Raw genomic sequence first — 13,105 nt, 5'->3', positions numbered from 1 at the left:
CTCGACAGCTCCTACCTGTTGTGTCCACTGGCGGAAGTAGGACTGGCTGAGTGTCTGGGCCAGGAACTGGGTGCCCCGCTTCTGCAGGAGCTGAGGGGAGAGGGCGCTGCATCAGGTGCCCCAGTCCCGGTCCCCCTGAGGGCAGCCACAGGGTGAGGCTCCTGACCCAAGTGAACGGTCCTCCCATCGCCAGGAGGGGTCCTGGGTGAAGCCAAGGGTCTCCTGCACCAGGCAGGTGCTTCTAGATGACTCCACAGGTCCCCCAGCTCTGACACCCTGTGGCTCAGAGTGAACCGGGTTTCTCTGCTGAGCCCTCCTCTAGCTAGGGAAGCCCCGGTCCGAGACTGGCTTCCCCCCAGCCACCGCAGACAGGCTCCTGCAGGACCCCAAACCACCCAGCACCCGTACTGGCTGCTGTGGGTTCTGCAGGAAGGCTCTCTTCCTCCCGGGAGGTGGGTTCCTGGCTGGGACAGCTAGCTCCCTGGCACAGGGAATTGGGGGAGTTGCCACCTGCCTCACCCTCTTCCTGACGCAGCCCAGATGGTGCACCTTCCACCGTGCCAGGCCCTGCAGAAGCAGCTGCCGCTGGTAATGCTGTGCTGCCCTCTGCAGCTGGGCTCTCTGCTGGGCTGCCCTCCGGCCGAGGTCCCGCCAGCGACGAAACCACGTCCTGAGACGGCCTAAGGCAGACCCGAGTCAGTTTGCTCTTTTGTAGGATTTATACAAACGACTACGCCACTGTCAGTTTTGAATGGAGAAGGCTGTGTGGGGACAGTGTTGGGGTGTTGGCCCACACTCGGCAAAACCACACGTGGACGGCCACTCCTCTGACGACAGCTCCGCCACCTTCAGCTCCTGTGAGCACCATGGGCGCTGGAACCGGGGTCGGCTGTTTGCTGTTCTGACCCCTCAAGTGCCCACCAGGGGTACAACAACGGCAGGTGTGCCAGGGCCCCCTTGGAGTGAGCTGCAAGGTGCTGTGGGTGACCCAGAAGTGGAGTGATGTGTGTCCAAGCCAAGGAACACCAAGGACTGCTGGGAGCCACCAGGAGCTGGAAGAGGCCAGGGAGGATTCTCCCGAAGCCTTTGGAGGCCATGGCCCCGCCAGCCCTTGACTGGCGTTGGCCTCCAGAACCCCTGAGAACAGTTTTCTGCGGTTTTAACCCTCCCAGTCCATGGTGCTCTGTGATCTCAGCAACAGGAAACTACTACACGAGGAGACAAAGACTGAGGGGAAGTGAACGGCACACCACGCGCGTTCTGGGTCCTTCGCAATCGTCTCCTCAGCGTCCGGGCCCCGCTTACCCCGACCCAGCACCTTCTGGGCCTCCCACAGGGCACAGGCCTCCTGCTGTCGGTAGTATATCTGCACAGACGCCGCCTCTCGCCACTGGACCAGGACCTAAGGGGCAGGCGAAGAACAGAGAGGTGATCATGGCACCTCCTGACGTCCTGGGGGCAGCTCCTCGTGGCGTGAGGCCGGGCAGTGGACACACAGCACTCACACGCATTCCAGGATGTCCCCACCACCCACACGTGACACACAGCTGCTGAGGACAGAAACCCCCCTTCCCTCACAAGAAGCTCAGTGTCGCGGTGACAGGGCTTTGCTCCCAGGAGTTAAACTTCATGCCACAAAGGAGTAAATGGGCTTTCCTTCTATAATCCTTTGTTAAACTGAAGCTATATGTTACACGCACACTTTCAGATGTGAGATTTATGAAGTCACAGTAACAGAACACTTAAAATGAAGTCAACAGCCAGGGATACGCCTGCTGCCTGCTCCCCAAACAGTCTCGAACTCCATTCCTCCCCAAAAGGGCCTCCTCCCTTCTGAGCCATGGAGCCAAGTAAAGAGTCCTGACCCTCCTTCCAGGGCAGGGGACATACACGCTGGTCGCGGAGCTTTCCTGAGAACAGACTGGGCCTTCCCCATAGGCAACTGCTTCTCATCCGCGGGGCGCTTCCAAGTCGTCAGGACCAGTCCCCCACCCTGGCCTTCCAGCAGGGCCCCCAGCAAACCGTTTTCTTCTAAAACATCCCCGAGTCCAAGGACCACCTCTGTCATTTCATTTGTTTGAGTCCCCTGTCTTGTAACACGTCTTCTTCCCACAACTACATCCTGTCACCTCTTCCCTCCCCCAGCACAGGGGACCAGACCCCACCATGTCACATTTTGGGGCCACTTCCCACCAACAATGATCAATAGCCTCCCATTCCTGGGGTGCTCTATGCTTTTCAGAAAGTCCTGCAGCCACGAGACCTGCGAAGCCAGTGAGCAGGAGCAAGTGTTCTCTTCTGACAGAGGAGACAGAGACATGAGACTGACACGGTTTGTCCCAGTGGAAAATTCCACACGTGTAGAAAATACTGGTTCTCTACGAATACTGTTTTACTCACTGTGTGCTGTGTTTTCGTTTTAATGGATGTTGGTTAATAATTCAGCAAAATACATAAAAGAGGAGAGTTACCCCATTTCCTTGTTCAGTTCAAATCGTATCACCTCCCACATCACCACCTTGGAGGAACATAGTCTCAGACCCTCCTGGGTGACCAGCTGGCCCCCCCATACCTCACCTTGAAACACACGGTCCTTCTGTAGTGAGCACGTGCTCGAGAGGTTTTCTTTGCTTCATCTACACGAGCCACGGTGTTCCTTCTCCAGCGATGTAATACATCCCTGCAGGTACACAGGCCGGGGACAGGGGTGACACCAGTGTGGAGAGACAGGGTGAGGTTCCTGTGAATCCTTCCTGGTTCTTCAGCCCACTCCTGAATCAAGGATGCCCTATGCCTGAGACATAGTTCACTCACAGCCACCTTGATGTGGGCATGGACACGTGACAGCTGCTGAGGACCAGGCACTGGGGACCGGGGCTGAACAAGACCAAACACCATAACCTCACACACTGACGCGCTATGGGGAACACAGACCATAACTAGGCAATGACAATGCAGGTGATTCACGCTGTGAAAAGGGAGCTACAGAGAGAAGGAAGCTGGGGGAAGGGCACCACCACCTCAGGGCCTGGGGCTTAGTCCGAAGACTCCTTTCTATGCTACATTATGGGACCCTGGGGGGACGGTGTTGTTTCAAGTCCATGAGGCCTACCGCCCACAGGCAGCCTGGAACAGTGTGTGCTGAACAAGCACAGGGGAAGGCAGAGAGGAATGAGGGCGGCCTGCTGGAGAGGAGTGAGTTTAGAGCTGGGCTTGGCAGGAGCTGGAGGATGGGCTCATGAGGAAGCCAGAACTGAGGCAGTGACAGTGACCTGGTGTCACAGATGTAGATGGTCCTAGAGGTGGAGAGATGACTGGAGAGTCAGGGGACGGCCCAGAGAGCCAAGGGGGAGGCGACTGACTGGGAACTGAGAGGCAAAGGGAGTCACTGCGGCTCCTGGAGCAGCAGAGGAGCTGAAGTGATGCCTTGAGAAGCTGAATGTTCCAGGTCTGAAGTAGGAGGGAAAAGTGCCCAGAGGAGCACGCCAAGGAGGACAGCTCACAGACATCCCGGTGAGAGCTGCTTCCCAGAAGTCCCCACTCTGCTCACAGCAGGGGTTCAAGACAAAAGTGGTGAATCAGTGAATGGAGTGCTTGCTGTGAAAAAACCAAAGCTATGCCATGAGCAGCACCAGGCAGCAAGGCCTGTCCTCTGCCAGGCCCTGCACAAAACACCCCACCTGCCAGGCTCTGACCCTCAGGCTGGGCCCAGGAGACGCTGGGACACTCACCGCAGCAGCTGCCTCTCGTGCTGGCTCTCCCTGGTTGCCACCTCTTGTAGGACACGCTGCACCTGGCTCTGGTAAGTCTGTAGGAGACCAAGAGGATGGGAGGCAGCCCCTGGGCCCACCGCTCTTTCTATTCCCAGGCTGGCCTCAGAGGGGCGTCCTCAGCAGGGACTGTGATGCCCAGAGCACTCACAAGGGGCTGGGGAGAGGCCAAAGGCTGGAGGCCCAAGGCCAGGAGACCACCCAGACAGCTGGGACAGGACTGTCTCGCTAAGCCCTCACCTAGTAGGTCAAACCACTGGACTCCTGGATAAGGGGCCACTTTGCTGATAAGGCTGGTGTCCCCAGACAGCACTTGGTTTTACTTTTCTGGTTTGTACTCTGCCAAGCAAAGATGGAAGAGCTTAGCCCTGTGGCTGTAAGACCCACTGTCCAGGGCACTTGCTCTGTGTGAGGCTTGGCAGAATTACTCTGTTCTGAGAAGGGCAGGAAGAACAAGGAAGAGAAAAAAGTCTGCAGAATTCCCCCCCGCCCCACTCCCTCAGGACAAGGAGTCTGGAGGAAAGCAGCAGCTCCTACCCGCCAGGTCTGCAGTGTCCTGTGCAGCGAGGTGTGCTGGTGATGCAGGTCCGCACGCGTCAGCTTCTGCTGCTCGGCTCCCCGCAGGGCCAGGCACTGCGACCGAGGAGAGAGCAGCTGGCCCGGGGCAGGCTTGGCTTTGCCTCCACTTTACACACAGTTTGGGTGAGCTGGGGTAAGGTATGAAACCTGGGAGCCCCAGCTTCCTCGTGTATCAATAGGGTTTTGAGGGGATCAAATGGGGCAAGTGCCCGACTTAGAGTAAAGGCTCCAGAAATGTTAGTGTAGACATGTTTTACCCAGGGGAGGGTGTCTATAAATAGAGTAGGACTTTAGATTCAGTGAGTGCAGATAAGAGCACCCTAGCACCTAAAAGAACAAGAAATTTTGAGCCAATCATTTCAGAAACCAGGTTAACACTCTTTATCTGTGCCCAGCTGGCCTCTTCCTATACTCAGAGCCAGGTGGCTTCCGAGGGACAGGGCAGGAGCCCATATGTCTGCTCTGAGTCACACGGACACAAAGCGCCACCTGTCCAGAAGCCACACGTGGGTGGCGCCTGTGCCAAAGCCTTACCTCCCTCCACCTGTTCCAGGCCCAACGCAGGAGCCGTGCTGAGTGGAACTCTGCAGCCACCACCCTGCCCATCTTCCTGTGGGGAGAGTCCGAGTTCAGTGCTGCAGCCCAGATCCGGCTAGGGCCCTGTTGATGGGTGCCCCTCCAGTCCCTGGTCCTGTCTAGTGGTTCTTAAATTTTGGGGGGTGGGGAGGAGAGTCAAGACCCTCGCTGAAACCTGCCAAGACATTTGAGCTCTCGCCCCAGAAAAGTATACATATTATTAAATTTTTGCTGACAGCCTCACAGGCTTCAAGTACCACTGAAGCATAGTCATGTGCGGGCAACTGAGGAGGAGGTGAAATGTGGCCAGGGTTTGAGAAGTGGGGAGGTCCACAGAGCACAAAGTGGATACAGACAGGCACCAGAGCAGGACAATGTCTGCAGTTGACAGGGGTCTGTCTGTCCCGGCCCCCTAACCACGTGGTGCGGTAAAAACTGCCACAGCCTGCCCCCGGCCACAGCTGCTGCTCCTAGGGGGTCAGCTGTCTCCAAACGGGGCCCTTAGGCCCATTCCTTGGCCATGGTAACTTCACATGGGCCCCAACCAGCGAACATGATACATCATGTTTCCATGGACAGGACCTCGGATCCACAGGCCTATCTCCACAGTCGAGTTCCTGAGGCAGGGGGTTCCATGCAGTACCCCAGGATCCTCTCACTGCAGCCTTGGTTTTGCTTAGACTGTTTCAGATTGAATTTCTGGAATCTGAAAACCAGAATCTAGTTTAACATGACACTCTGGATGGGCACTCAGAGCTGACAGGGCTGCTACTATGATCATAGCTGGTCTGAGATGGGAAAAGCTTCCAGAGGAGAAGCGGCTACTCACTCCGATCTGAGCCCTCGGGCTCTCTCTCTCCAGACACAGAAAGCTTTCCTGAGCCGCCGGTGGCCATGGTGGGCACAGGCCACTGCTTGCCACCGCCGCTCCTGCTGACGTGCAGCCGTCTGCTGCTGCCACGTGGACCAGGACCTTCGCAGAAGCTTCCGCTCTGCATGAAGGATGGCCTGTGGCAAGATGGCAGGGAGAACAGAATGGGTCATGAAGGAGGAGGTACAGAAGCCAGGAAAACTCGACAGGTCACAAATAATGACAAAGGCAAAAGAAAAGGACACTCAGGAGCTAGCTGCCCTGGTTCAGAAACCATGTATACAAAGGACACAGATGCCCAGACCCTGGCCCTGCCTTGTGAGTCCTGGTTACAGGTACGACATCCTTCAGTGTGGGTCTGAGTCCCAGGCGATGTCCTGAGGACGGGGCAGTGAGTGCACAGGCTTGAAACAGGTCCTGCCCATGGCAGGCACCTCCTCAGGTTAAGCCACTTACCATTCTCTCTGCCAAGCGGTTTTCTCGATGCTGAAACATCTTCTGCCACCAAACAGTAAATACTTGTTTCTCTAATGTCTCCCTGTAAAAAAAAAAAATCAATTATAAAGCACTTAAAATAAAAAAAAACTACAAAAGAACAAGAAGTTCCAAATAATTGGATTTTTCCTCTTACACTAAGCTTAGATGGGGAGAAAGGAAAGGGGAAGAAAAGGAAAGCAGAAAATAATAGCCCAAAATCCCACAAACAACCCACTATGTTCCAAGCTATTTCTGGTGTCAGCCAAGTGCTCACAGTATGAAAAAGACTAAGAGACCCAGATTCTCCACCAGTTCCCGGGGAATCACCAGCAGTGTTCAGTGGTCGTTAGCGGTGCCAGGCCCTGCTGATCAGCCAGGACACATGTCCTTGGGGGAAGTGGTTAAAAACAGATGCTCAGCCCCCAAGGCTGACGGAGCAGGGGTGAGGCCACCCCAGAAACAGTACTTAAAACGAGTATTCCAGGTGAGGTAGACGGGGTGACAGGTTTGGAAACCACTGCTTTGTCACCTCTGCCTCTGCCTACCTGCTCACCATAATGCTGTCGAAGCCTGTAAAGCAACGCTGGGACACCTGGTCAGCAGCCACCAGGGGCTTTGCATGGGCAAAACTGTGTGTGTGTGTGTGTGTGTGTGCGCACACGCGCAAAATCTATGAGGCAATTGTTTTCAGATCCTGGACTACAGGCAATTCAGACTGTGATCCTTGAGAGATAAGAAACACACAAGGTGAGCGCCTGAGCCACTTTGTGGACAGTCAGAGGAGGAGGAGGGACTCTAAGCAGAGCATGACAGTTTCACTGAGCCAAGGCAGAGACTAGAGTTCAAGAACACAGCACAAGGGCTGTGTGTACCTGTGTGGCCTGCCTAAGCCTGGGCTTCCCCAGCCCCCTGTCTACACCTCCAGGCCGCCACAGTGCCTGAGTGCCTGTGGCCGGGGGGCCCTCCCCTCACTCAAAGGCACACTCACAGACACCTTGCAAGGTCTAAAGGAAAACACCCAGAGCCCTCAGTTGAAGCTGCACAGACAAATTCCAGGCAGGCTAGCACACAGTAGTAGCCAGAGGGCTAAGAGCTAAGTGGAGATACCAAAGGTTGGACAAGGTGGAAGATGGAGTTCTGGCCCATTCCGAGTGGAAAGACCTCACTGAGAACTTCAGAACTCAGAAAAGCTAAGCCTTAGGGATAAGAGCCATACGCTAACACTGAAGACAAAATTTAAAAAGACCCACACGAAGAAAGAATAAAATCAGACTTGACAGGACCAACAGGAACCACCAGAACAAACAGAATGCAAACACCTGCCACAAAATGAAACAGCCTTTAAAGGGAAAAAAAAGCTGTCAACAGAAACAATGACCTCAATGCTGGAATCTAGCAAAAACTTAAAAACAGCTCTAATAAATAAGTTTGACAACTTCAATGAAAAGATGAACAAAATTAGTTACCAGGCAGGGAATCTTCACAGAGAAATAAAAACTACAAAACGAACCAAATAGTTTGATAATTCCTCAAAATGTTAAACATAGAATTACCATATGATCCAGTAATTCTACTCCTAGGTATATATCCAAAATTATTAAAAGCAGGAACTCAAATAGATGCATGTACACAATGTTCACAGCAGCATTATTCACCACAGCCCAAGGTGTGGAAACAATCAATCATATGGATGAACAAATGGTGGTCTATCCATACAATGGAATATTATTCAGCCATAAAAAGAAATGTCCAGACCAATATCCCTTATAAAAGTATATGTAAAAATTTTAAACAAAGTATGAACAGATTGAAATCAGTTATATGCAAAAAGGGTAATACATCACAACCAGCTGGAGTGTATACAAGGAATACAATGTTGATTTAACATTTGGAAATCAGCAAAACTATATGATCAGGGTTCCTAGGCGGGAATTCCCGCTCGTTCTCAGGAATTATTTTCGCTTTCCCATTCCCGAATCCCGAGATACAAACTGTTTTCTGTTCTCCACAATGAATCATTTCCACAAAGTGATGGCCGATACTACCAACCACCTGGGTTCAAGAAGCCAATTTTCCCGATTTCCCAACCAACTTTGCTAGGCATTCAGGAACTAAAAAGCGAAGAAAATTCCCGAGAATGGGCGGGAATTCCCGCCCAGAACCCCTAGTGATAAATAGGAAAAATGTCTAAGAGATACATTGTGAGGAGTATGCTTATTTCCAATTGTGGATATCACTGGGTTCAAGAAGCTGACTTTCCCGATTTCCTGACCAACTTTACTCGGGATTCAGGAACAAGAAATTGAAAAAGATCCCTGAGAACGGGCGGGAACTCCCGCCTGGAAAGCCTACATATGATCATCTCAATAAATGTGGAAAAAGCACTTGGCAAAATTCAACCACCATTCATAATAAAAACTCTCAATAAACTAAGAAGGGAACATTCTCCATCTAATAAAGAGCATCTATGAAATACTAACATATTCAATAGTAAAATACTGACTTTCTGTTTTCCCACTAAGACTATGGAAGACACAAGCACAAGGTCTGACAATTAAGTTCATGAATTGTTGCAACAATGTTGCTAACTAACTTTTTTTAATATCAGAGGAATTATTCATTATGAATTTGTACCAACTGGACAAACAGTTAACCAAGTTTACTATTTGGAAGTGCTGAAAAGACTGAGTGAAAAAGTTAGACGACCTGAACTTTTCGCCAACAATTCATGGCTCTTGCATCACGACAATGCACCAGCTCACAGGGCACTGTCTGTGAGGGAGTTTTTAGCCAGTAAACAAATAACTATTGGAACACCCTCCCTACTCACCTGATCTGGCCCCCAATGACTTCTTTCTTTACTTGAAGATAAAGGAAATATTGAAAGGAAGACATTTTGATGACTTCAGGACATCAAGGGTAATATGATGACAGCTCTGATGGCCATTCCAGAGAGTTCCAAAATTGCTTTGAAGGGCAGACTAGGCTCTGGTGTCGGTGCATAGCTTCCCAAAGAGAGTACTTGGAAAGTGACCGTAGTGATATTCAGCAATGGGGTATGTAGCACTTTTTCTAGGATGAGTTCGTGAACTTAACTGTCAGACCTTCATATATACCCTCTCATTACTTCTATTCAACACTTTACTGGAGATCCTAGCTGTGGCAATAAGGCCAAAATAAAGCATTCAGGCTGGAAAAGATGAAAGTAAGTTGTCTTTATTTGCATATGACATAATTATTTATACAGAAAACCCTATGCAATTTAAAAAAGAAGGAGGGAGGGAGAGAGGAAGGAAGGAAGATATAAAGAACTTCTCAGAGCGTAAGGTGAGTGGGGGGAGGGAGATGAGGGTAAGGGGGATCAAATATATGGTGATGGAAGGAGAACTGACTCTGGGTGGTAAACACACAATGGGTTTTATAGGTGATGTAATACAGAATTGTACACCTGAAATTATGTAATTTCATTAACAATTGTCACCCCAATTTAAAAAAAAAAACTTCTACAAATCAGTAATTTTTTAAAAAGACACAACACATTTTTTTAAAAAGCTAGGGAAAATACTTGAACAGACACTTCACAAAAGACAAGCAAACAGTCAATAAGCATGTAATAAAGGCTGAAAGAGTCAAAATCTGTCATTCAAAGAATAAGAAGTATAAAAGCAGCCCTACTACTAATCAGATTAGGAGGACGGACACAGTTTATAAAGCTAGCTGCAAGGAAACAATGTTTGTCCCAAGGTCAGCCAGCAGTTGTAAAATGCCACAAGGGCCCCCCCACCCCATCCCCACCACCAGGTGGTTACTGCTTCCTTGCCAATGAGCCCCAGATGAGCTCTGCTATCTTCATTTATTCCTGAGGGTACCCATGAGAATGGTCCCTAGTGAATCCCCACTTCTCCTCATAACCTCCTAATCTTGCCTCAGAAAGAGCAACCAACCCCAAAACCATCCCTGTTTCTCTCTGACCCTCCTCAGAATCCTTTAGTGGGAACACAAACCTTACAAATTCCTTTCACTCAGGTGGAGGAGCCCTCCAGGATTCCTACAATCAATCTGACTTGGCTAAACAGGCTTTTGTTCCTGGCCGATTAGGCTTTAATGGTGCTCAGTATCCTTAGTCATGGGGAATGCGTACTCCTGACCAAACAGAATGGCTAAAAAAATTGTCAATACCAAATGCTGGTGAAGATGTGGAGCAACTAGAATTCTCATATTGCTGGTGGGAGTATAAAATGATGTGACTATCTGTAGGCATACACCCACCCTACGATCTGTAAGTCTACTTCTAGGTATTTACCCAAGAGAAATGGAAACAGTCCACTAAAATAAATGTTTACAGCGGCTTTATTCATAATAGCCTCAAACTGGAAACAACTCCTATGTTAAAATCCATCAAAATAGTATCTTATAGTCATACAGTATAGTACTACTCAGTAAATAAAACACTGAACTACTGATACTCGATCTCAAAAATATTATGCTGAACTTTAATAGAAGCCAGACACAACAGAGCACATACCGGGTTTCCCCAAAAATAAGACCTAGCTGGACAATCAGCTCTAATGTGTCTTTTAGAACAAAAATTAATATAAGACCCAGTCTTATTTTACTATAAGACCGGGTCTTAATAATATAATGTAACATAACGTAATATATAATATAATATAATATAATATAATATAATATAATATAATATAATATAATATAATATAATATAATATAATATAAAATAAATATAATACCCGGTCTTATATTAATTGTTGCTCCAAAAGACGCATTAGAGCTGATTGTCCGGCTAGGTCTTATTGTTGGGGAAACACGGTACCTATTACATAAACTTCAGAAACAGGCAAAATTAACCTAGGATGACAGAAATCAGAATAGTGGTTACCTTATTGGGTGGGAATGGGCTGGAAAGGGACATGAAAACTCATCAAACTGTTTACTTAATATCTGTGCCTTTAACTCTGGTGAGTTAATAAACTACCTTTTTTAGTCATTGTTCATGAGATTCCACCATAAATTCTATTCATGTTAAAAAAAAACAAAACCCTAAGAATCATGGAAAGATAAAATATACATATTTGTTTGGAACTCTGATATGCTAAACTCCAAACCAAACCTGGGAATACTAATTTACCATAGGTCACAAGTCAATTCTAGGGGTTAGAGAGATAATTACTATTCTGTGCTGGGCACTCGGCTTGTATTTTACATGGATTACCCCACTTAGTTTTCATGACAACCCTATAAGGACTGGAATCAAGTCACCTCCATTTTACATTTGAGGAAACTGCAGCTAAGAGAGACTGAGTTGTTTGCCCAGGGTCACAGAGCTGGCAAGCGGCCGAGCAAGGGTCTGAACCGGGGCCTGTCCAGCTTCCTCTGAGACAGGCTCTCAGGCACTGTGCTCCCTCGAGAACCAGGAAGGCAGGAACCTGAAAAACTAAGTTTTCTACAAAGATCCAACGAAACCAAAACACGATAAAATCTCAGTCAGGCCTCACAATCCTTCAAGCCTCCAGGCTAATCCCTGTCTCCAGTTCACCCTATACCCTTTGTCTTAAGAGAGTAGCTGGAAATTGGCCTAAACCTGCTCCCCAACAAAAATCCTTTTAGAAGCTCCTCATGGCTATTTCAAAGGTACTCTCAATTTTGGGTCCCTGCAGCATGCCAAAATACAGAAAAGCAATAGAATCAACCGTGACTTTATCTGTAAACGAAACAAAGAGATATGTATGTTGAATGAATGTTATACCAGACCTCAACACAGAAACTCGACAAAGACAAAGCCACTCTCTCTGCAGACAGGAGGGGCAGAGGTAGGTGTTATCCCCTTGTCAGCAACTATGCCCCGCCACTGGCCCCTAAAAACATGTCCTTGGACTTTGTGCTAAGGAGCCAGGTGGGTTCTGGCTAATCCCCTCAGATGAGCATTCAGAGTCCTCCAAAGTACACGTCCCTCCCTCGTCTCTCAGTCCTAAGTTTATGTACTGAGTACTCAAATCAGTCTCCAAAACTGTCACTTTACCAGCTGCATGCACTTGCTCAAACATCCGTCCATCACCCATCTATTGGACCAGGCAATCCCCCTGTGCGCCTCTTCGTCCTGCGCTCCCACCAGCCATCCTCACCTCCTCGGCTCACAGCCAACTCTCCCCCAGGTTCTACCCTCAGCACCAGCTCTGAGCTCTAGGAGAACTTGTGGCGGATGTAACAGAGGACACAAGGATCTATTCTCCTGAACTGTTCTTCAGTTGTTTCTTGTGTAACAGTCTTATCTCCCACCAAAGATTTAAAGTTCCTACAAAGCCATTAAAAAGATCTTCCTTGGACTTTGGAATCAGGGAGATCTGAATTTAAACTTGGCTCTGCTAATTACTGGTTCTGTTACATTTATCATTTTGAACCTGTTCTCTCAGGACTGCTGCGATAAGGAAATTATAAAGATGATTATAAAGATTATAAAAAATTATTAAGATGTCATAGGCGAACAAGTGTATATTTGCTTCCTTTCTCCCATCACATCATGCCCACCTACCATAGTGGCAGACACCAAGTTAGCAACTAATAAGTTTTTAGTTATGTTTTATTTATGCTTTTGCAGTTGAATAACTTCAAATGATTAAAATCTTACATTACACCTACACTAATGTTCATCTAATCATATGATTGTTCCACTCCTGCCCTTTACGCTAGCATATTTTTGCCTATAAAAACCATTAATTTGTTACAATTTGTCAGTGATTTTTATGGCATCTCCTCCATGATTTTGACCAGAACTCTGTAGCGATGAATAATTTCCTTACATTCCACCAACATGCAG

The 13,105-nt window shown here is 48.6% G+C and overlaps 1 protein-coding gene across 6 annotated transcripts in view; it reads right to left on the bottom strand.

Moving 5' to 3' along the window:
- Nucleotides 1-13,105, bottom strand: part of SFI1 (SFI1 centrin binding protein) — a gene marked incomplete at its 3' end in the record, with an annotated part of 76,539 nt that overhangs the window by 4,976 nt on the left and 58,458 nt on the right. For all 6 annotated transcript variants that reach the window (XR_013992445.1, XR_013992446.1, XM_081036509.1 and 3 more), the window contains 9 exons: nt 6,253-6,334; nt 5,755-5,933; nt 4,884-4,959; nt 4,308-4,403; nt 3,732-3,808; nt 2,578-2,680; nt 1,306-1,402; nt 520-680; nt 16-90 (listed from right to left, as the gene is read on the bottom strand). Coding sequence is in view for 4 of the 6 variants with exons in the window: in XM_081036509.1 (XP_080892635.1) it covers nt 16-90; nt 520-680; nt 1,306-1,402; nt 2,578-2,680; nt 3,732-3,808; nt 4,308-4,403; nt 4,884-4,959; nt 5,755-5,933; nt 6,253-6,334 (946 nt within the window). The remainder of the gene's footprint in view (nt 1-15; nt 91-519; nt 681-1,305; nt 1,403-2,577; nt 2,681-3,731; nt 3,809-4,307; nt 4,404-4,883; nt 4,960-5,754; nt 5,934-6,252; nt 6,335-13,105) is intronic.

The sequence above is a fragment of the Rhinolophus hipposideros genome, assembly GCF_964194185.1.
Source record: "Rhinolophus hipposideros genome assembly, chromosome: 24".
NCBI classification, from domain to species: domain Eukaryota; kingdom Metazoa; phylum Chordata; class Mammalia; order Chiroptera; family Rhinolophidae; genus Rhinolophus; species Rhinolophus hipposideros.
Note: the sequence above shows the minus strand (reverse complement) of the source record. Positions and strands in the feature narration are given on the sequence as shown.